The following is a 23,563-nucleotide window of genomic DNA, read 5'->3' on the forward strand; positions in this document are numbered from 1 at the left end:
TGTGCTTCTTTACAAACGCTAATCATAGTTTGCACCAATATAGCCAAACCCAGTACATTTCAATTGCTGCAAGTGAAGCTACAAAAGTTCATTGCGCGTATCATGTTAATTACGGAAGAGGAAATAGGGGATGAAAGATTTCGCTAAATGAATAATACGAATTCAAGGTTATGCATAAAACCATTAATTTTGAGTTTGTCTGCTAAATAAATAACCTTGAATTGCCTGGAGTGTGTGTGTGTGTGTGTGTGTGTGTGTGTGTGTGTGTGTGTGTGTGTGTGTGTGTGTGTGTGTGTGTGTGTGTGTGTGTGTGTGTGTGTGTGTGTGTGTGTGTGTGTGTGTGTGTGTCCGGTTTTGCGTATGTTGTTTCAGTGACGCACGAATCAGGTGGCGTCCCTTATAACGGGCGGAGCTGTCCGCGGTGCTGACGAGAGAGATATTCCGCGCTCGTGCTCAGCCATAAACACACCGAGAGCGCGAGAGAGATGCCCAACGCACTCACGACTCCCCGTTAAAACAGACCGAGAGCAAAGGTAAGAGGGCTTTTGCCTTTGAACACTCATTTGTGCGCGGTTTTGAACCGAATGTTACGTCTGGTTTGTCTCTTTAGAAACGCGTGTAGACTTTTATCTTTATATCAACAACAACCTGCTGCGCGCGGCCGCGTCAAGACCAAGGCGCGTTCATTAATGCATGCAAAAGTTTAGCCGCGCGTATTTTATGAAAACCTCCTTATTTTATTGCGCGCTTTGTTTGTTTAAAAGCTTAGTTATGTTAATTTTAATTTGACAAATTAATGATTAATTAAGGCGGCTATATGCGTTAGGAAAATCATCCAAGCCAAAGTTCGACATACTGTATTTCCACTTAAAAGCCACATCTAACAGATTGAAGAGGCGCGCAGGATGCCGTGCTCTCTCTCGCTCTCCTCCTCTCCGTTTCACGGCACTTTGCGGTTCAACAGCAGTGCGGATCATCGCGCGGTCTCCCGTAGCAACGGGGTATGACTCATTTACTCGTGGCAGCAATTTAGAAACTAATGAGATTTTCAGCGGAGCCTGCGCGCGCGCTCTCTGAGTGCTCCGCAAACACTCATCAACAGGCTTTCAACAGAGAGAGAGAGAGAGAGAGAGAGAGAGAGAGAGAGAGAGAGAGAGAGAGAGAGAGAGAGAGAGAGAGAGAGAGAGAGAGAGAGAGAGAGAGAGAGAGAGAAAGAGAGAGAGAGAGAGAGAGAAAGAGAGAGAGAGAGAGAGAGACTGAGAGAGAGAGACTGAGAGAGAGAGAGAGAGAGAGAGAGAGAGAGAGAGAGAGAGAGAGAGAGAGAGAGAGAGAGAGAGAGAGAGAGAGAGAGAGAGAGAGAGAGAGAGAGAGAGACTGTGATGATCAATTTAGCATTGTAAACAAGACTGCAATAACTCATCAATGGTAGATCTTTGTAACAAGATAAAGGAATAATTCATTTAATTATATCATGTCATCCCTCGTGTCAAACCTGTATGACTCTTTCTTTCATCTGTGAAACACAAAAAATAGATTTTGTCTGTACATTGAACAATATTGGACAACATTGACTTTCGTGGTATTGACACTGAGACCGGTTTGGAATGACATGTGGCTGATGACAGAACATTTAAAGGGATAGTTCACCCAAAAAAGAAAATTATCCCCTAATTTACTCACCCTCAAGCCACCCTATAGGTGTATATGACTTTCTTCTTTAAGGTAAACACAATTGGAGTTATATTAAAACATATCCTGGCTCTTCCCAGATTTATAAATATGGAGTGAATGGTAGCTTAGATTTTGAAGCCCAAAAAAGCACATCCATCCATTATAAAAGTAAACCTATACGACTCAAGGGGCTTCTGAAGCAAAGTGACGCGTTTTGTAAGAAAAATATCCATATTTATTAACTTTATAAACTATAATCAGTGACTTCCGGTAACAGCCGTACGCGAGTGACCTCTGACCCGACCAGTGTTGGGTAAGTTACTCTAAAAAAAGTAATGAATTACTAGTTACTAGTTACATCTTCAATAGTGTAATTAGATAACTGTACAAATTACTCTCTCCAAAAAGTATTTAACTACTTATCACTAAATTACTTTCTAAATCCTATATCAACCTCGACTAGTTAAGCGATTCAAGGATAGACATGACACGGCTCTTTTAATTCATTCAAATACATAAAATAAAAGGACATCAATTATTCTTATTAACTCACCAAAGTATTGGACAGATAAAAACATGCATTTTAAAGTCAGACTTTACATTTTGATGTTAATTCACCATTGTATTATATATAATTGTTCTACAGTCTATACACAGTATTTCGTTCAATGACATCAGAAGTAACTGTAAATAAATAAAAAGAGTAATCCCTTACTTTACTTTTCGAAGGGGAAAGTAATTAAATTACAGTAACTAATTACTTAGTAACTAGTTACACCCAACACTGGACCCGACGCATGACGTATTGACAAATGTGGAAGTGCAGAGGATAGAGCAAAACAAAACACTGGTTACGAAATCTCGTTTAAATGTAAATTTATTGTAGTTTCATTTTTAAAGAGAAACGATGCAAGGCGTTTACTCTCACCTGAGCTTACACGCTCCCAAATCCTACGTCATGCGTCGGGTCAGAGGTCAGTCTTCCGCCGGAACTAGACTCACGTACGGCTGTTACCAGAAGCCAGTGATTATAGTTTATAAAGTTATAAATAATGATATTTTTTCTTACAAAAACGCATTGCTTCACTTCAGAAGGCCTTTATTAACCCTTTATTAATGGATGTGCTTTTTTGGGCTTCAAAATCTAAGGTACCATTCACTCTCATTATAAAGCCTGGAAGAGCCAGGATATGTTTTAATATAACTCCAATTGTGTTTGGCTAAAAGAAGAAAGTCATATACACCTAGGATGGCTTGAGGGCGAGTAAATTATGGGATAATTTTCATTATTTGGTGTACTAACCCATTCAAAGGCATCTGTGTTTGTGCATGTGCTGTACTCTCGGAACAAAGGGAACAAAAGCAGACACTGGTCCTCCCTTGTATACTATTTACCCCTAAAGGGTGCATATTATTATCTTAAAGGTACATATTAGTCCCTAAATGGTACATTCTAGTACCTTTTGAAAGGGTGCTGCCCTAGGGGCAGCATTTGTATCTTTATCTTTCATGGAAAAGCTGTCTGACTCACCAGCTCTCATCTTTCCCTCCCTCCCACTCTCAGGTAAATCATGTCGTCATCATCTAGATGCTGTGCAACAGGGGTGTTCGTCCTCCCCTCGCTCCTCCTCCTGCCCCTTTTCCTTTCTCTCGTTTTTGGAGTTCAAGGGGCCACACTAAGAGAGCATCGCCTAAGTGGAACTGAACCCGTCTCTTACGGACCCGCATCCCAGATCCGCCCTCCTCCGAGTGCTGAGATGCTCAGAGCTCTACGCTACATCCAAAGCCTCAGCCAGAGAACCCCATCTGATACCCTTTCCGACGAGCGTCAGCCAGATCAAGAAGCAGACAACATGGAGAGCATCCGTTCCATGCTACAACTGGCATCTCCTGGCCGGATGGATAGAGGCATGGATGAGAGAGAGGAAGAAAGGGACAACACTCAGGAGTTGCTTCAAGCCGTGATTAAGACACTACAACAGACTGAGGAACACATGGTGCCCCAGAGGGTCACTGCAACTCAACCTCGATACGCCGTCCACCCCTTCCCAAGGCCCAAACAACAACTAGAGGTGGAGAACTATGGGAGGACCTCATGGGCCGATCCAGAGAGCCGGAGACAACACAGGCAGTATCCAATTATGTTTGAGGATGAGGAGGATCCAGAACAGCCACTCAAACGGACCAACGAGAACGCGGAGGAACAGTACACACCCCAGAAACTGGCGACCCTTCAGTCAGTGTTTGAGGAACTGAGTGGAATCTCCGCATCTAAGGCCAGCAGCAAACGGGATGAGGGTGAAGAAGATGATGATGATGATGATGAGGATAACGACTTGTACAGGCAGAGGAAGATGGCATTGGAGGACATCATGGGAACAGACGAATGGGCACCTCTGGAGGAGCAAATGGAGACTGAAGAAGAAGAAAGAGAGAGGCATGGTTTTAATCGTGACCTCGAGGATGATGACCAGGAGGAGGAGGAGGAGGACGATGAGGTTGTCAAAAGATCAAACCAATCCAACTGGTTCCAGACAGGAAAAGAGGAGGACCCTGAGGACATCGCAAAGCTTATGGACTACTATATTCTGCAAGTCCTTGAAAAGAAAGAGCAGGAGCAGCAGAAAAGACAAGAGGCCAGCAGGAGCGAGGTGGAGAAAAAAGATGTGGATGAAGACGAAGATGAGGAGGAGGAGGAGCTGGAGGAGAGGGAAATTAAGCCCATGTACAACACATTCCCCGAGTCTTTGTCCCAGATAATCAAAATCTCACAGAAGCTTCGGATCCCACCGGAGGAAGTCCTTGACCTTCTTCAAAACGGGAAGCAGGAGGATTTATTGAGAATCCCGGCACGGGCACGTACACCCTACGCAACCCCTCACAATGCACACAAGACTTTCGCCGCAGCGCCTCACCAACGCCCGCTCGAGACGTCGGAGGGCAACAGTCTCGCCCAGGACATCCTGAGCATCCTCGAGCTGGTAAATGCAGCACAGCAAAACGACAAACGACCAGCGCAACCAAACACGTCGCGCTATTATGAGAGGGAACCCAGCAGGGATGACTACGACAACACCGCTGGCGAGGAAGACGAACTTGCCAGTTACCTGGCATCGGAAATGCTCGCACAGGGACAGAGGCGCGCGCGTCTGACGCCCTTGCGTGACGCGGATCAACCCCTGTACGGAAATCTCGAACGTGCCGTCCAGACCTACTTCGATAAAAGCGCGCCGGAAAAAAGAACCGCGGAGCATGAGAACGCGGACACCGGATTAGATAACAACACAATGCTGAAAATCCTGAGGTATCTGGAACCGGAGAGCGACAATACCGACGAAACAGACTCTGAGGGAAAACCTGTCCCGGAAATGTAGATGTGTAGATTATATTCAATGTTTGAATTGGCATATAATAAAGTATTTTGAAACAAATATATTCCCCAACTGCGTTTAGTCAATGTAGTGCTCCAGCTTTTCTCATTTTGTGTATAGTGCAAAATAAAGAGTATTTTAGTAAATCCAATTAACTTCTTTCTTAGTTAGTGATCAGAACAATGTACAAAGTCACAGGCTTTACCTCTTCAGCATATGAACACACACACACACACAGATTTTCTCCCTCTTAAAGACGCCAGCTATGTTTTTAGTTAGTCAGTATCTTGTGCGTGTGATGAGGTCATGTGTGATGTGGCAGAGGTAAATAAAGCATTTGTTCACACTATGGTCCTCTGTTTGTGTAATGTTTCTCTCACTGTCGAGCAACCGTGGCAACCTTTGCATGACATGAAATATTCGTTAATATTTAAATCAAAACTATTATTTTTTTTTATTATAATAATTAATTTGTTACATTTATATAGCGCTTTTCTAGGCACTCAAAGCGCTTTACATAGAAGGGGGGAATCTCCTCAACCACCACCAATGTGCAGCACCACCTGGATGATGCGACGGCAGCCATATTGCGCCAGTACGCCCACCACACACCAGCTGATTGGTGGAGAGGAGACTGAGGGATGATACCAATCGTGTATATATATATATATGGGGATGATTAGGAGGCCATGATGGACAGAGGCCAATGGGCAAATTTGGCCAGGATGCCAGGGTTACACCCCTACTCTTTATTGAAGGACATCCTGGGATTTTTAATGACCACAGAGAGTCAGGACCTCGCTTTAACGTCTCATCCGAAGGACTGTGCTTGTTACAGTATAGTGTCCCGATCACTATACTGGGGCGTTAGGACCCACACAGACCACAGGGTGAGCGCCCCCTGCTGGCCTCACTAACACCTCTACCAGCAGCTACCTAGTTTTCCCAGTTGGTCTTCCATCCAGGTACTAACCAGGCTCAGCCCTGCTTAGCTTCAGTGGGAAACCAGTCTTGGGCTACAGGGTGATATGGCTGCTGGTGTGTTCATTAAGGGTGTGTTCACACTTGTAGTTCGGTTCACTAAGAAAAAACATAATTTTGTCCACTTAGTGTTCAGATTGGCATTTTAACACCGAAGATACAGAACCTTAAGGTATAGGCAGAGGCATCACAATAGGGCAGGCACTTGCCTGGGGCCCCGCATTTTGAGGGGGCCCCCGAGGGCTGATCATTTAAACACTTCAAACTGTAGAAAATGCATGATTTGATTTGTTAAGCATGAAGAGAACTTATCCGTCTGGCTTGGCCGCTCACTCTAATTTTAACCTAGATAAATATGCGTTATTATTCGGCACATATCCAAGTGTTTGTGTGGACTGGAGTGTAGAAGCTGAAGTAGGGGTGGGCGATATCTCGATATTCAAAATATATCGAGATATTTTTTAAACACGATATGGATTTTGACATATCGTATATATCGATATATTGTTTATATTTAATTCTGATCCCGCCACTTTGCTTGTTTGCCTTCTCTGTGCTGTGCTCGCCCCCGCCTCCTTGCATTTGTTCCCCCTCCCCTCGCGTGTTGTCATGGCGGCGTCCGCAACCAGCTCGGAGGCTACAGAACTCGTCTTAAAAACAACTGGCTCCATTATATGGAGATACCTCGGTTAAGGCGTCGGACGAACAGCAGACAGATGTCTACTGCCATGAATGCCGACAGTTGGTTCTCAAACACTTGATCCAAGATACAGTTTACCTAGGCGGCATTACTTTGCGAGACAAGAGCTCCCGCGACTGTACACTACGGAGAGAGAGCGGCTTGCTTGCTGGAGAAGGTTACTTACTATGCCCTTTATTTGAGTTGTTTTATTTTTGAAAGAGAATTCATTATTTGCATGCGTTTTAAAGCCTTGCGCGTAGGGCACCATGCGCTTTCCCGAGCGCGCGCACTAAAAGCCTGTCAAACAAGTGATTACTGGACTAAATCTTACTGCGCTAATACTGTCAAATACACACAAGGTTAACATAAACACAGTCGGTTATGTCTAAAGTGAAAGTAAAATCGGCGTGTGTTTGTATATTAGATGCGTGAAAGTCTTAAATTGACAGCAGGGAAGTTCACTCTAAAATGATGTCATTATTTACTCACTCTAATGTTGTTCCAAACCTGTATTAATTTCTTCTGTTGAACAGCTGATAGTAGCGATTGACATCCATATTATTATTTCCTACAATGGGGACCAGCAACTGTTTGGTTTCCAATATGCTTCAAAATATATGTTATGTCCAACAGAAGAAAGAACTTTATTCAGGTTTAAAACAACTTGAGCACGAGTAATCAATGACAGAATTTTCATTTTTGAGTGAACTATTCCTTTAGTGGTTAATAAAATAACAAAAGACAAAGACAAAATCACTCACTGCTCTTGACTGAAATAATACAGTAGCTTTAATAAGAATCAATGTATATTTTATAGGGAAGTCTATGTAGTGTTTTATTTTTACATTTATTAATTCAATTTCATACTAATATGCTGCTGTACAGCTCTGAGCTGCCAGTGTAAATCTTTATAAATATATATTTATTTTATATTATACAGTACACTAGGAATGTGTACAAGGTTTTTTAAAAGTAAAGTTTTAAGTTTAAGTAAGGTTTTTCAAGTCTAGTAAGTGAAATAAAGAAAGAGTATTGCAATAAAAAAAATAGTATTTTTTCCTCCTTAAGCTCTTGCTGTTCGGCTAAGAATAGAATAGCAAAAATCTGATGCGACTAGCCATCAGAACCGAACCGAACCGAAAACCGTGGTAAAAAAAACCGAGGTATGTATTGAACCGTGGACTAACTGTATTGTTGCATCCCTACTTTGTTCCTACATGAACTGCCTACCTCTTTGCACTTAAATAAAAAAAAAGACTTTGTGGTATTTGGCATATTTGTTTTTGCGGTAGTTTTTGGGGGTTATTTTTCCTGTAAAGATATCGAGATATATATCGTATATCGAGATATAGCAAAATATATCGAGATATATTTTTTGCTCCATATCGCCCAGCCCTAAGCTGAAGTATAGCGCGCTTACATGACATGAAGGCGCCAGCACGGTCACTGGCATTTTATCCTGACAGCGAAAACAACTTAAAATACTCCATAATTTATGGTCATACAGATAAGAGTCATACATAATGTATTTGTGTAAACTCACAATAACAACAAATAGTTGTGCTTTTGTAAAATAAAGAAAGCAAACAGGACGTGCGCTTTCTTTCCTCCTATAGTTTCCTACTATCTCATAAAGGAACCGAAACTAAGCATAACAGGCTTCTTGCCTCACATATATATGAGAAATATCTCTAGCCTATAGAAAGCTTGAAATGTCTACTTTTAAACGAACAAATTAAGATCGAAAACAAATATTGTCTGGTTATGAAAAGTGCATTTCTCTCTAAAGGCGCGTCCACTGCGGAAAGGCAGCGTCGTCAACTTCATCTCTCCAGCCGACACTGACTCAGAAAAAACTAGTTTAATAATAAACAAATAAAATGGCTCCTTGTTATTTTTTTCCGACACATTTATAATTACTTTTGCCGGTGCTTTTCGCAAGCTTTAAGCGTGCGCGCACCTAGCTTATTTAAGCAGCCTAATTAAATTAGCCTAATATAAATGTGCATTATTTAATTAGTAGGCTAATAAGTATATCCAGCTCTTCTACATCAAATTAGTATGAGTTAACATAGTCTAGTTGATAAACTAATAAAATAAAGTGATTAATAAAATTAAAATGATAACCATATATTTATATATGTCGGAGAATTGCTTGTTCCTGTCACCACCACACAAAGCACCGTTTTTAAGGTGACAATTGGTTATAAATATGAAGGTTGTACTGTATTTTTAAGATATTGTATTGTATCTTCTATTATGAAGATGAAGATTGACATTTTGTTAATTAAACAAAAAGCACTTTATTTAATAAAAAAAAATGGTTTTGTTATGCGTTTTGACTACTTTTTGTATGTTGTAAAATTAGATAATGAAGATATATATTTTTTTTTAAATGAATAGGGCCTCATTGATTAATTTTGCCTGGGGCAATGTTTGTTCACCTCTGGGTATAGGGACACGTTCACAACCTGATTGGTCGGTTTTTATTATGTATATTTTGAGACGGAACTTCCAAAACATTGCTGTGTGCTGGGCTAAATGTGCTCGTTGTATGTGTGTAGCCACATATGATGGTACTTTGACCATCTGAGAACTTATAAAATGTGTCAAAACAGGAGTCAAAACAGAGGCAATCTCTCCATCACACACACAAACCAAGACCGAACTGCGATGGACAACATAACGACTATGATGAGAAAAAAACAGGTTTGCTTGAGCATTCTGGTCGCATTTTGTGACTCCATGTCCTGTTTTTGGTTTGTTTACAGGTCTTTGGTCCGTGTTGCGTTCATATTCACCAGAATTCATTTGAAAGCGGATGAGACTCATCTTTCCAGCGTCTCGGTCCGCTTGTTTGGAGCACACCCGGGTTCAGATGAACCGCATTAACAGAGCAATCACACCAGGGTTTGCTTTAATCGACCCAAACATGCCAAGTGTGAACACACTTAGAGGTTTCATCACAAATAAATCTCCCAAATCAAGTTGCTGTGTCTATAGAATTATACACAACATTATATTATTTTCAAATAAATGTTGACATTATTATTTAAAATTATGTTTGCCCCTGGTTCAGCAAGGAACTATTCTAATAATGTAGCAGTGTGATTGGGACACATTTAAGTATCACCTTCGCTTAAAAAGACGCTGTTTTACATGAAATAAGCTTCTCCAGATCAGGTGTAAGTTTACGGAGCTGTTGCTATGACAGCAAGTCCAGGATGAGCGTCGAAGAACCAAACAATCCGAGATCATGCCAAACCGTCAATCAAACCTAGCTAATTAACTGAGTTAGACTAACAGATCCAGAGAACTCATTGATAAATAGCCTATTGTCTTGTAAAAATGTATGTGGCCAGTACACTGATCTATATAATTAATAAAAAAAAAGTTATTTCAATAACTTACCTGCATTTTGATAGCGGCTCCCTGATCATGTAGGCCTAAGTAATTAGCTGGTGATTACGTCGATTTACTTAATATAGCGTTAACGAGAGTTATCAAGAGCCTTGTAATATTTGAAGCGGATGTCATGACAAATGTCAGCAAACCGGGAAGATTTCAATCAAAGCGGTTCATTCATAAATCCATAAGATCCGTTACCTTCATGCTGTGGAAAGGCAAACCGGAAAACAGAACACGAGGGCAGCGCCGAGAAGGGGCGTGGCTACATAACGCATACCGCGTGAAAATTTCCTCACGTGACATCCCTACATACATACATTCTCAAAAAAACTAAATTATTATTATTCGCATTTTTATATTTATTTAAAAAAAGAAAAAAAAAAGAATAATTACATATTCGGGTCCATAGTTTGTCCAGTCCAAGCAAAACCTGAGGGTTCATGTCACAGTGGGCAAAAGGTTAAAAAGTATGGGGTCGGTTTAGTTTTCTAATGTTCTTAAAGTGCTCATCAAGACTGCATTTATTTGATCAAAAATACACTAAAGACGTTAATATTGTAAAATATTATTACAATTTAAAATAGCTGTTTTTTTATGTGAATATATTTTTTAAACTGTAATTTATTCCTGTGATCAAAGCTGAATGTTCAGAATCATTACCGCAGTCTTCAGTGTCACATGATCCTGCAGAAATCAGTCTAATATGAGGATTTGATACATTTTCAAGATTCTTTGATGAACTGAAAGTTCAATAAAATGGCGATTATTTGAAACAGAAATCTTTTGTAACATTATACATGTAATCTTTGATCAATTGAATGCATCCTTGCTAAATAAAAGTATGAATTACTTTAATAAAAATCTTACTGACCCCAACATTTTGAATGCTAGTGTACATGATCGCATGTCTCCATCTCTAATCGTCTACATCCAATAACAGTTTGTGTGTTTGTTAATAAACTCCTATAATCAAAAGTGGAGATGCTGAATAAAGCAAAGTGTTGCTGTATGAGTGTAGTGGCTTTGACTGGAAACATAATTAAACACATTCAGAAGTAGTTATTGTTGTGTGTGTGTGTGTGTGTGTGTGTGTGTGTGTGTGTGTGTGTGTGTGTGTGTGTGTGTGTGTGTGTGTGTGTGTGTGTGTGTGTGTGTGTGTGTGTGTGTGTGTGTGTGTGTGTGTGTGTGTGTGTGTGTGTCTGTCTGAAGGCTGAGGTGATGGCTGTGATTATCTGAAGATCCTTCAGTATGTGGGTTTGTTTATATACTCCTCCATTGTCTGTCAAAAATAAACACAAAACACAATGTCTCTTAGTTATCCACTGTAAGAGTTAAATACATTCATGATGTTTTCATATTCATCTGTAATCATTTATTCGGTCAAGCAGACGAGATCAGGTTCTGTAACAACAGCTGTGAAAATGTGATGAATCACCATCTCATCAAAAGTGTTTGTTTGTGTGTGTGTGGGGGCAACAACAGTTTGTCTCTGTGTGTGAGTGTGTGTTTGTTTGTGTCTGTGCGTCAGTGTGTGGGAGTTTGTTTGTGTGTCAGTGTTTGAGTGTGTGTCTATGTGTGTGAGTGTGAGAGTGTGTGTGTGTGTGTGTGTGTGCCTATGTGTGTGAGTGTGTGTGTGTGTGTGTGTGTGTGTGTGTGTGTGTGTGTGTGTGTGTGTGTGTGTGTGTGTGTGTGTGTGTGTGTGTGTGTGTGTGTGTGAGTGTGAGTGTGAGTGTGAGTGTGTGTGTGCCTATGTGTGTGAGTGTGTGTGTGTGTGTGTGTGTGTGTGTGTGTGTGTGAGTGTGAGTGTGAGTGTGTGTGTGTGTGTGTGTGTGTGTGTGTGTGTGCCTATGTGTGTGAGTGTGTGTGTGTGTGTGTGTGTGTGTGTGTGTGTGTGTGTCTGTGTGCACATGTGTGTTTGTTTGTGTCTATGTGTGTGTGCGTATGTGTGTGAGTGTGTCTGTGTGTGCCTATGTGTGTGAGTGCTTGTCTGTGTGTGCATATGTGTCTGAGTGTGTGTCTGTGTGTGCCTATGTGTGTGAGTGTTTGAGTGTGTGTGTGTGTGTGTGTGTGTGTGTGTGTGTGTGTGTGTGTGTGTGTGTGTGTGTGTGTGTGTGTGTGTGTGTGTGTGTGTGTGTGTGTGTGTGTGTGTGTGTGTGTGTGTGTGTGTGTGTGTGTGTGTGTGTGTGTGTGTGTGTGTGTGTGTGTGTGCCTATGTGTGTGAGTGTGTGTCTGTGTGCATATGTGTCTGAGTGTGTGGCTGTGTGTGCCTATGTGTGTGAGTGTTTGAGTGTGTGTGTGCCTATGTGTGTGAGTGTGTGTCTGTGTGTGCATATGCGTCTGAGTGTGTGTCTGTGTGTGCCTATGTGTGTGAGTGTTTGAGTGTGTGTGTGTGTGTGTGTGTGTGTGTGTGTGTGTGCCTATGTGTGTGCCTATGAGTGTGTGTGAGTGTGTGTCTGTGTGTTCATATGTGTGTGAGTGTGTGTGTGTGTGTGTGTGTGTGTGTGTGCCTATGTGTGTGAGTGTGTGTCTGTGTGTGCATATGTGTCTGAGTGTGTGTCTGTGTGTGCCTATGTGTGTGAGTGTGTGTGTGTGTGTGTGTGTGTGTGTGTGTGTGTGTGTGTGTGTGTGTGTGTGTGTGTGTGTGTGTGTGTGTGTGTGTGTGTGTGTGTGTGTGTGTGTGTGTGTGTGTGTGTGTGTGTGTGTGCCTATGTGTGTGTGCCTATGTGTGTGTGTGTGTGTGAGTGTGTGGGTCTGTGTGTGCACATGTGTGTTTTTTTTTTGTCTGTGTGTGTGTATGTGTGTGTGTGCGTGCGTATGTGTGTGTGTATAGCAAGCAGTTTTAACATTTAATCCTTAAAACGTACTAGTATCTATTTACATGCTACTAGTACTTATCCATTAGATACTAGTACCTTTTTAAAACATACTAGTATTCATTAGATCAGTGGTTCTCAAACTTTTTATACCAAGTACTTTTTATACCAAGTACCACCTCAGAATATATTTGGCTCTCTAAGTACCACCATAATGACCAACATTGAAATACAGTAGCGTATAGGCCTAACTATTCGACTACAGCTCTGGACAGTTCAAAAACGAGGCAGTTTATTCCTAATAAGAATAATTATTGTTGTCAGCCACATTAACATTGTAAATACACTGTGCTTACATACAGGTTAATACAATAATGATTAAATTAAAATGTGTTGTAAAGTTAAATTAAAACTGTACTGTACTTAAATGTAAAAAAAAAAAAAAATAAAAAAAATATGTACTCAAATAAAGATTCAATTAAAATGTATGTATTTTAACATAAATTTATTTAGTGAGTTTACTCATACCACACTTTGAGAGCCACTGCATTAGATACTTGTTTTTTAGATACTGGTACTCATTCTTTAGATACTAGTACCTATTAAATAGACACTAGTACTTACTCCAAGTGTTACTAGTAAGATTTTTAATCGAACTCTACAGGGGCCATTCTGACTAGTCATAACATAAGATGAGTAAAAAAGCAGTAAACTAATGAATAAGTACTAGTATCTATTGAATAAGTAGTATCTAGCAATAGATACTAGTATCTAAAACAGTGTTTCCCAACCGGGGTGCCATCTGACGAGAGCAGGGATGCCGTGTAAAAGTTCTTCAAATATATAGATATATATATATATATTTTTTTTATTTTTATTTTATATAATTCTCTCTTTGTAAACTTTGTTCAATGCATGCGAGTGCTGCCGTATGTTCGAATATGACCAGTCATTTTCGCCGTCATCACCCGGGTGTAGTAGAGCCAGAAGACGCGAATGAGAAGTCGCGCACGCTGTGAGAAAATGTGTCTCTGTGCACTCATCCGACAGCGCGCACACGTCTCACAGCGCGCAAATAATGAGTTCTCTTTCAAGTCTTGCTCTTGAATGGACAAAATCAGACAAAAAGTATGTCAACATGTCCATCTTGATGAGTATTCTAGCAGACATAGTCTGTATATGCCTTAAGTAAACTTTATACAGTCGAGAAAGACGACGCATATCCGAGCATTAGGTCTTAAAGGGGCAGTAGCCTTTACAGCTGTCTGTTTAATGTCAAACAACAAAAGACAAGGACATCACTCACTGCTCTTGATTGAATAGCTTTTGTAAGTTTAATAGGATTAATCTTTAATTTATACAGTCAAATATGCAATGTTATTTTACATTTGATCAATTTCTGTACCTGAAAACTAATGTTAGACGTACCTGAAAAACCTGAAAAACTGAAAAGCATAGTTTATTTTATTAGTATCTTTGCTCAATAGTATTTATTTGTGCTGCTGCTTGTATTTAAATTATTTGTTCTTATTATTTTCTTTATTTTTATTCGACAGTAGTCCCTTTTTTCCCTGAACATAGCAAATACTGAACCGTACCGAAACCGTGAACCTAAAACCGTGATACAAACCGAACCGTGAGCAATCTGTACCGTTACACCCCTAGCGCAGGGGCGGTTCTAGACCCTTTTTTTTGTCTGTCATGCCAGCCCCCCTAAAACTATCAACTATCATGTTATCAAAATGTATTGAAAGTGGGAATCACAGAATCAACACCGGCCGCCACATATTGCGTGTCGTTATTCAAAACACGCAGCGTATTCGTTCAGCTGCATTTCCTTTCCCTGTGCTCTCCCCCCGTCTCTCTGTCACTCACGCGTGTCTCTTGCTCTCAAATTGCCAAACCAACTTTTGATATGAAACAAAGTCTAAGCTTTTAGAATTTTAAAACGAAATTCAAACAATAAATAGCGTTTTGGCGCTAATGTGGCATAACAGTTAAAGCCAGAGGCGTTGAAAAAAAGTCGCGGCGGCGCGCGTGGTCACGTGGTTCATCGAGTTCTCAATACTTCTAGCGCTGTGTCAATACCTGCTCAATACCAATACATTTGAGTGACTTAAGCGGATATACAACAGCTTCACTATACAGGTATTTGCAGCAAGTTTTGGTAAACAGTACAGCAGAGTGTGCATTGATTATTACGTCAACCACATTTACAGTATCATTTTATTATGGAGAGTGCTGGAGATGCAATATTGTGAACATTAATGTTAATGTTTTTCTTGTATTTAGCCCTCAGGTATTCCTTATTAATTTGTCACCCTCACTCATTGGTGGTCAAATGTGACCATACACCTTAACTATTTTTCAATTAAATAAATGTTCTATCTTTTAGTTTAATAATATTTCTTGAATATTTTGAGGAGATCTTTTGGTACTAAATAGGCCTACTATTGGTGCAATAATTATGGTCCATTAATGAATGACCATTTCATTAATTAAAATATTTTTCTTATTTATATTACAATTAGTGTAATTAAGGTTAAAATAGAGAATTCCAATGCAAAGAGGCAAATTAGAGTCATTTTGTGGCTGGAAACATAATACATTTCATTTGTAATGCCATGGTTTACCCACCTAGGTGCCTGTTTGGCTCTTTAATAAATATATATTCTAGTTGCTCAAAAAAGTATTGCAGATCATAACTGCTTACTTATTTTTAGGTTTAGATTTTTCTGGATTTCTTTAACCCTCGTGCACTGTTCGATTTCTGGTTACACTCGTTATGGTCCAGGTCAAATTGACCCTAATTGGATTCAATACAATTCCCCAAAAATCACACTATGAAAAAACACATACAATCAGGTACAAACAATTCACTTTTAATATCAATACTTTTCACACTTTACAAAGAATAAATATCTGAATTTACGATTTATAAAAATACTTTTAACCATTTTTATTTTTATTTTTAAGATTGGCCCTTAGGACACTTGCCTTTATACATTTAGAAAAATAATATCTTAGTCTAAACCTAAAGTAATCTTGACCAACTATATAGCATTTTAAAGCTTTCAGACTCTAATTTTCCTATTTGGCGACTGATTTTCAAAAGAGATGACAGAGCAATAGATAAATAGCGATAGATTCGTCATTTGTGATGCGGTACCAAACTATAACGCACGTTTTGACTCTTTCCATATGTTTTTTTTATATGCATTTTAGAAATTGAATTCAAATCAAATATTAACATTACTGCCCAAACTACTTCTGAATAGAATGTCTACTTCATAGATATTTTGAAAAGTATGAAAATATAACGTTCAGATCACTCAAACCATATATGGAAATCGAAGAGTCTACATGTCATCTAGTGGAAAACGTTGGTACTGCGCACAAAAACATTTTTTTTGTTGAGATATCAAGCTAAAATTTGGTACAGAATTTGTTCAGATATTTAGCTTTGATTTTCTTGAGGTTTTAGAATTGAACATGTTTTGTAAAATGTATATTTTATATAAAATATAAAAATGTATATTTGTTATATATTTTCATGTTATAGAAGTTTATGAACTTGTTTAAACTTCACTTTTACAACTTATACAGTGATGGCTGATTTCAAAACACTGCTTCATGAAGTTGTTAATAGTTGAAGAGCTCTGAGATGCACAAAGTGTTTTGTATTTTGTGTCTGTACAGCTGCTTTTGAATAGCTGTCCTATACGGGTCAAATTGACCCACAAACAACAAGAGTGTATAAAATTTTGATATGCACATTTCACAACGCATCAGCATGTTGAAACTTTGCATGCATGTTAATGACCCTAAATGAGAAAAGGTCACACAATTTCAAGAAAAACAATGTAGGTTAGATAGTATTTCAGATAGATTGAAAAAATTAATTATAGCTCATTTTTACCATTTGTGACATATAAAAAATATTTCTGTATTGAAAAAATGGGGAAAAGCTATTTTTTTTAGCTTCATAGGTTAGTAAAAAACTAAAATAACAAAATATAACCAAGAAATGTTATTATTTTGGGTCTCTACAATTGCCTTAGAACATTAAAATATGAGGGTCAAATTGACCCGTGAACATCACGAACGTAACAGTACTTTTGTGTGTATATGTCAAAACACATCAGCATGTTGAAACTTTGCATGCATGTTCATGACCCTAAATGAGAAAAAGTCACAAAATTTAAAGAAAAAAAACATAGGTTATCTGATATTTCTGACAACTTAAAAATCCAAACGGGTCAAATTGACCCGCAACATAACACAAGGGTTAAATGTGAAAATTTAAAAATGTTAATAACTCACATCATAATATTTTTAATGATACTTATATAAGCATAACACACAAGTGAATATTAATGAATGCAAGCAAATATAATTTAACCCAAGAAAAGTTTAAAATGGTGCTAAAAAGGCAAACTTATTTTTCCTTATACAGTATGTACCAGTAGGCTATATGAATTGATACTGAATTGAGATCGTAATCGATATTTGTGCCAATCACCAACCCCAAATACCCCCCAAATACCCCCCTCAACTCCCGCCCGCCCACCCGCCACCACAAATTGGGTTCTAATCTGTGGGAAATACTGTAGACTGAACATTTTCTAGTGTTTCTGTGCCCACAATTCAGCTGTAGGCCTATTCCAGAAATGTTTTTTCTTGCAAAGACTGTAAAATTTGTAGTTTTAGGTTTATTTAAACTAATGTAATTCAGCTATGAGCACATTTGTGGTTGGGAAACACTGATCTAAAAAATAACTGATAGTATCTAATAAATATGTACTAGTCACAATTATAATTCATACTAGTCAGAAATGAATAGTTGATTTCTGAATGACAGATCCCCATAGAAGTCAATGGCAAACATTTGAAATGGGTTACTAGTAACAAAATAATTGTTACTAGTCACTATCGAAAAAAGTACTAGTATCTAATTGTTAAAACGGCTTGCCATGGTGTGTGTGTGTGTGTGTGTGTGTGTGTGTGTGTGTGTGTGTGTGTGTGTGTGTGTGTGTGTGTGTGTGTGTGTGTGTGTGTGTGTGTGTGTGTGTGTGTGTGTGTGTGTGTGTGTGTGTGTTTCACCTCCTGAAGAGAATCTGCCTCCTCCATTGATTTGGCCACAGATGCTTTGGATGTTTCCTGCACCTCTCCACCAATGACAAACTCATCCAGGATAAAGTAAGCCTTCTCAAAGTTAAAAATGATGTCTAGTTCACACACCTGCAACAAACACACACACACACACACACACATGATCCTTCAGAAATCATTCTGATATGCTAATTTGACACATTTCGTATTACTATCAATGAATTACCAATAAAACAGCTTCATAGTTTTGTGAAAACTGTGATACATTTTTTCAGGATTCTTAGAAATGTCACTTTTCATCAATTTAATGCATCCTCGCTGCATAAAAGTGTTAATTTCTGACCCTAAACCTTACATTGCCGAAGTACTGATCCAGCAGCTCGACGTATCTGTGCAGAAGCTCCAGCGTGAGCAGCTCGTTGTCCTCTTGCTCCAAACCACAGCAGAAATACAGACTCGCATACCTGCAGGACAGAGGTCAGAGGTCAAGGTAAGCTCTCTGAGAGCATAAAACACTGATTGCAATGTCACTGGGTTTCACAGAGGTGACTCTACGATGTTTTCACATACAACACACACACAATCATAGGCTGATCCGGGATCAGTACACTCTTAAAAATACACATTTTTCAATGGTCCTCTCGGGTTCTTGAGTTTGTTTTGCTTTTCAAGTAAAGGCTCTTATATGGCACCACATGAACTTAAAGTCACCATGAAATCAAAACTGACAATTCTTGTTTCTTTATGGAATATTGCAGTAATTATTATAAATGATTTACTCTGCGGGGCTGTTGAATGCTTGAATCTGATTGGTTGGCGAATGTTCTAAGGTGTGCAATTATATCCAGGGAAGCGCACGGCTAAAGTAGTTCCAGCTGGTTTTGACCGGATCACCGTTCCATATCACTCCGCCACATGATTTCAGCTTCTTACAGCGACAACAGCAAAAGAACCAAAACTCACAACGACACTGAACAAACAAATAAGTATAGTGAACAATAGGATACAAATCACAAAATATTTCCATGTTTTGCCACAAAATTAAGTTTTATGTACGGAAAGCACACATTCTCTCTCCCACTCAAACACACACACACACAGTACGGACACACACTCGCACAGAAACATGTTGTCAACGCTGCTCTGATGATATTATCAGTAAAATAGTTAAACAACTTAAAAAAGCTACAAGACATTTCTCACTAGTGAGGTAATAACGGCGCTGTTCTTGAAGCAGATAAACTTACAATTTACATGAAAACAATCCGTGATTTTCTATTACTATTCCAAAATGGCAGGGTCATAACTTGTAAGACATTGTAAATTCAATTGCAAACAGACTTTGCTTTTCCATTTGAAATTTGGCAGTCTTTGTGCGTTTTGCAATTGCGTTTGGATTATGTCGTCACATTTTATGCGTCCACAAATTGAAAACAATTCCAAATACAATTTGCAATTCCTTTTGAAAATTGTCCGCGATATCCTTCCATAGTCACTCAAATGAGATCGACCAATAGCAAAGCACAACCATCCAATCAATTCCCCATGGGCAATATCAAGTCCCGCCCAATTTTGTGGAAGACATACGTCACAATAGGGAAGAAAAGACTATCGCCATTTCTGTTTAAAGGCCAACAAACACATTAGCAACCGTTATTTGTCAGTGTCTACTTCTACTATGCAAAGTATGTAGTAAAGTCAGTAGTATCCAGCTGTAGCACAACAGTTTCAGAACCGCATCCACAGAATCGGAAGTGAGCGGCGCTACCCATATACGTTATTTTCACACTGTTTTCACAGCAGATTTTAATCGGATTCAATATTTAACAACAATACTTTTAAATAAAGTCACTTTTCTGATCACATTTAAGCCAATGAGACATTTAACAAAAGAAGCATGAAGGAGAATATATTGATCAGTTCACGTCTTTCATGTTTTATCAGTAAAGCTTTTTTGCATTTGTCAAAAGATATTATTTGTCTTAATAATAAATACTTATTAATTAATAAAAAGTATTCATTTCATTTTCAAGCAAAAGTCTTTCTGCAGAAACGCCATGATATGGGCTCAGTTTTTATGTTTTAAGATGATTATTTGTTGTTTGTATGTTTTTTTTATTTTTTTATTTTAGAAATACTTTATAAATGTCCTCTTTGTTTTCATTCAGAGAAACACGTTTCAATTGTTCCTTGTTTTAAATTGTTATTTTTATTTGAAAATGTGAAATATGTCACATTCTCTGTGTATTATTTGTAACAACATGAACATGAAGGAAATAATACGATTGAATATGCAGTCAAATGGGAAACACTTTACATGTTACACATTTAATATATTTTTAAAATAATTAAAAAAGTTGCCGTTGAAGTAACAGTAAACTATAGTGTCCATTAACATTAAATCTCCTCATACTTTGTGTCAGTATTATTTGTAACATGAATGTGAAGGAAATAATACTAACATAGGCTACACTATACCGATCAAAAGTTTCAGACCAATAAGATTTTGTAATGTTTTTAAAGAAATAGATACATATTGTGAAATATTTTTACAATTTAAAATAACTGTTTTCTATTTGAATGTATGCAATTTACTCCTGAGATCAGATAAAAACTGTTATTTTGGAGAAACAAAAATTCAACATTGATAATAATCATAAGTGTTTCTTGAGCAGCAAATGATCATGAGAATGATTTCTAAAGGGTCATGTGACACTGAAGACTGGAGTAATGATGCTGAACATTCAGCTTTCTATCACATTTGATAAATTACGTTTTATTTTTTTGGGGTATTTTAATAACATAAATGCAGCCTTGGTGAGCAGAAGAGATTTCTTTAAAAACATTTAAAAATCTTACCCTTCTAAAACGGTGTTTAGTTGTAGCCTGTATCCATGAAGTAAGCTACTGTGTTTGTATCCATTCATTGACATTAAGCATGATCAAAGGCTATGTTTTAAAATTTGTATCATTGTACATCATGATATGCTTATTATATGATTATATGACACAATCCATGCGAAAACAGCTTGAAATCACGTGTGTGGGTAGCGCAACTATGACTGTTTAAGCCCCGCCCCTAACTTCCGGGTCTGTGGCTGGATATATCTCAGTAAAGCATAAGTACAGAACTGCAACAACACTGATGCATTGTGTGCAAGTGCAGCTCAAAGTTCAGCTAATGCACTGGATGTTTGATGTTAGCATCTTCAGACTGAGCTGCTGAAATACTATACTTTAATCATGTGCGAAGATCTGAAACACACACTCGCAGCAGCACGATGCTTTAGGGCCTGATGGCTGATCATTAACTTGGCTCAAAGGTTGCGTTCAATTATTCTATGGGCGAGCTGGAAAGTTACAGAAAGCATTGTAACATGAGATAAGAAGGTGACCTCTGACCTCCTGTAGACGATCTTCAGATCCCTCCACTGCAGGAAGTTGCAGGCCTTCGGCGGCCGCGCCAGCACCGTTTGCGTGACGTCTCTTATGATCTTCTTCTTGTCACGATCGCTGAGAGCCGTGAACCATTTCTGCAGCCGCAGCTTCCCCTGACGGCTGAACAGCAGCAGGAAACGCATCTACAGCGGAGACACACATGCATTTGTCCGGAAAATGTCTGAAAGCTTCATTAAGCTGCTTTTGAAAATGTGATGTATTGACCTGAATACAGCACAAAACACACACACAGACACACACACAAAGTACTACATGCTTTGTCATGGTCAGAATGTCAAACAACACAGGACTGTCAAGAGTTAATGTATTACTAGGAGTAATAATTAGGGTAAATGCACACACACACACACACACACACACCTTTCCGGTAGCATAGAAAGGCATAGAACCGCCTCACTGAGACTCCAGTGGGAATCTGTGTTTGACATTTTAAGGCTGTTGCCAAGAGCCTGCATCCCTGTTCACACCACACACACACACACACACACACACTCACTCTTGCTGGGTTTCCATGTTTTATGGGGACTCTCCATAGGCGTAATGGTTTTTATACTACACAAACTGTATATTCTCTCCCCTTACACTACCCCTACCCATCACACAAAACCTTCTGCATTTTTACATTTTCAAAAAACATAATTCTGTATGATTTATTAGAGGTTTTCCTCATGGGGACCAAAAAAGTCCCCACAACGATTTTGGATATTGCCATCTTTGTAGAGGTATTTTGTAGTGTAATGTAATGTAATTTATATACTAATAGGCATGTGCCGGTATCAAATTTTCATGTTGCGATTAATTGCTGAAGCTTTTATCGCGGTATACGCGGTATTATCGCGATATTGACATTTGTTGCAAAAAAAGCGTTGTCAAACTATAGCAGGTTTAATAACTTTCTTATAACAAAAGGAACCAAACATTTAAATAAAATAAAGCAATACACAAAAATGTATAAATATTTAAAACATATTAAAGTGCTAAAGAATTATAAAGAACAATAGGTAACACTTTAAGGTCTCACTAGTTAATGCATTAACATCAACAAAGAGCGAATAGCTACATTTTTACAGTTATTATTCTTTAATAACGTTAGTTAAAAAAGCAACTGTTAGTGTGTGTTAGCTCAGGTCCATTAAATAATACAGTTACAACTTTTGATATTAATAATGTGTTATTAAATGCAGAAATGTACATTTAACTAAGATTAATTCACGTTTTAGAAGTATTTTTCATTGTCAGTTTGTTAACGAATGGACTAACGTTAAATTATAGAGCCTATTGTAAAGTGTGTGACTGAATAACAATCAGAACATATTCAAACAATATCTAGGGCATGTAATTTAGTCCAGATTAAAATATAAAGTTTTTAAGTTTGAAAATGAATAGCCTTACGCCTTTAAGTATTAAGTATTTGGTATGTGATGCGATGCGATTTGTTTTACGAGGATTACCGGTGAAATGGCTGCATTTCTGCTGTTTCCGTCAGCGCCCTCTGCTGTCAGAGAGTGAATGTGCGTCTCCTTCACTCCTTCCGCCATGTGCTCATGCACTTTGGGTTTGTTTACATCAGTCCAAGTATTGTTCATTTTAAACGGTTGATGGGTAAAGTAATCTTAAAATGCATTCTAAAAATCTCAATAATTCGTACAAAATAATTATTCACGGTATTTTGAAGTGCCCACGATAACAATATTGTGCATGTTCATTATTGCGGTTTATCGTATTACCGTTTACCGGCACATGTTTATATACTAATAACATTTATTTCCATCAAGAGGTGCATCAATTTTTGGTCAATATATTGTATTGCCAATGCAAGAGTCCAGCACTCCGTAAAGTCTCCTCCAGAACATCCCAAAGACTTTCAGTGAGTTTAAGGTCTGGACTTCATGCTCCTCCCAAACATTCTTTCACAGTCTGAGCTGATGAATCTTGACATTGTCATGCTGGAATATGGCCATGATGTGTCTTCCTACATGGCTGTTTAAGAAATGAAAAGCTACACACTCCATCAATTAGAGTTAGAAGAACTGATGCCATACATATAACATGCTAGAAACATAATC

At 38.5% G+C, this 23,563-nt stretch overlaps 2 protein-coding genes across 2 annotated transcripts; one reads left to right on the forward strand and one right to left on the reverse strand.

Moving 5' to 3' along the window:
• Positions 1 to 429: 429 nt before the first annotated feature.
• Positions 430 to 5,390, forward strand: scg2a (secretogranin II a). The gene is made up of 2 exons (XM_079822944.1): positions 430 to 533; positions 3,236 to 5,390. The coding sequence occupies exon 2, from the start codon at positions 3,243 to 3,245 to the stop codon at positions 5,043 to 5,045; it is 1,803 nt and encodes a 600-aa protein (XP_079679070.1). The 5' UTR covers positions 430 to 533; positions 3,236 to 3,242; the 3' UTR covers positions 5,046 to 5,390.
• A 5,966-nt stretch (positions 5,391 to 11,356) lies between these two features.
• ap1s3a (adaptor related protein complex 1 subunit sigma 3a) lies at positions 11,357 to 21,619 on the reverse strand (the record flags this gene model as incomplete). Its single annotated transcript, XM_079822681.1, has 4 exons — positions 11,357 to 11,392; positions 18,030 to 18,167; positions 18,394 to 18,502; positions 21,441 to 21,619. The coding sequence occupies 4 exons, from the start codon at positions 21,617 to 21,619 to the stop codon at positions 11,357 to 11,359; spliced, it is 462 nt and encodes a 153-aa protein (XP_079678807.1).
• Positions 21,620 to 23,563: the final 1,944 nt, after the last annotated feature.

The sequence above is a fragment of the Gobio gobio genome (genome assembly GCF_949357685.1).
Source record: "Gobio gobio genome assembly, chromosome: 8".
Classification (NCBI taxonomy): domain Eukaryota; kingdom Metazoa; phylum Chordata; class Actinopteri; order Cypriniformes; family Gobionidae; genus Gobio; species Gobio gobio.

Coding starts and splice junctions, on each gene's coding strand:
- scg2a (XM_079822944.1), top strand. CDS start 3,243: ATGTCGTCATCATCTAGATGCTGTGCAACAGGGGTGTTCGTCCTCCCC.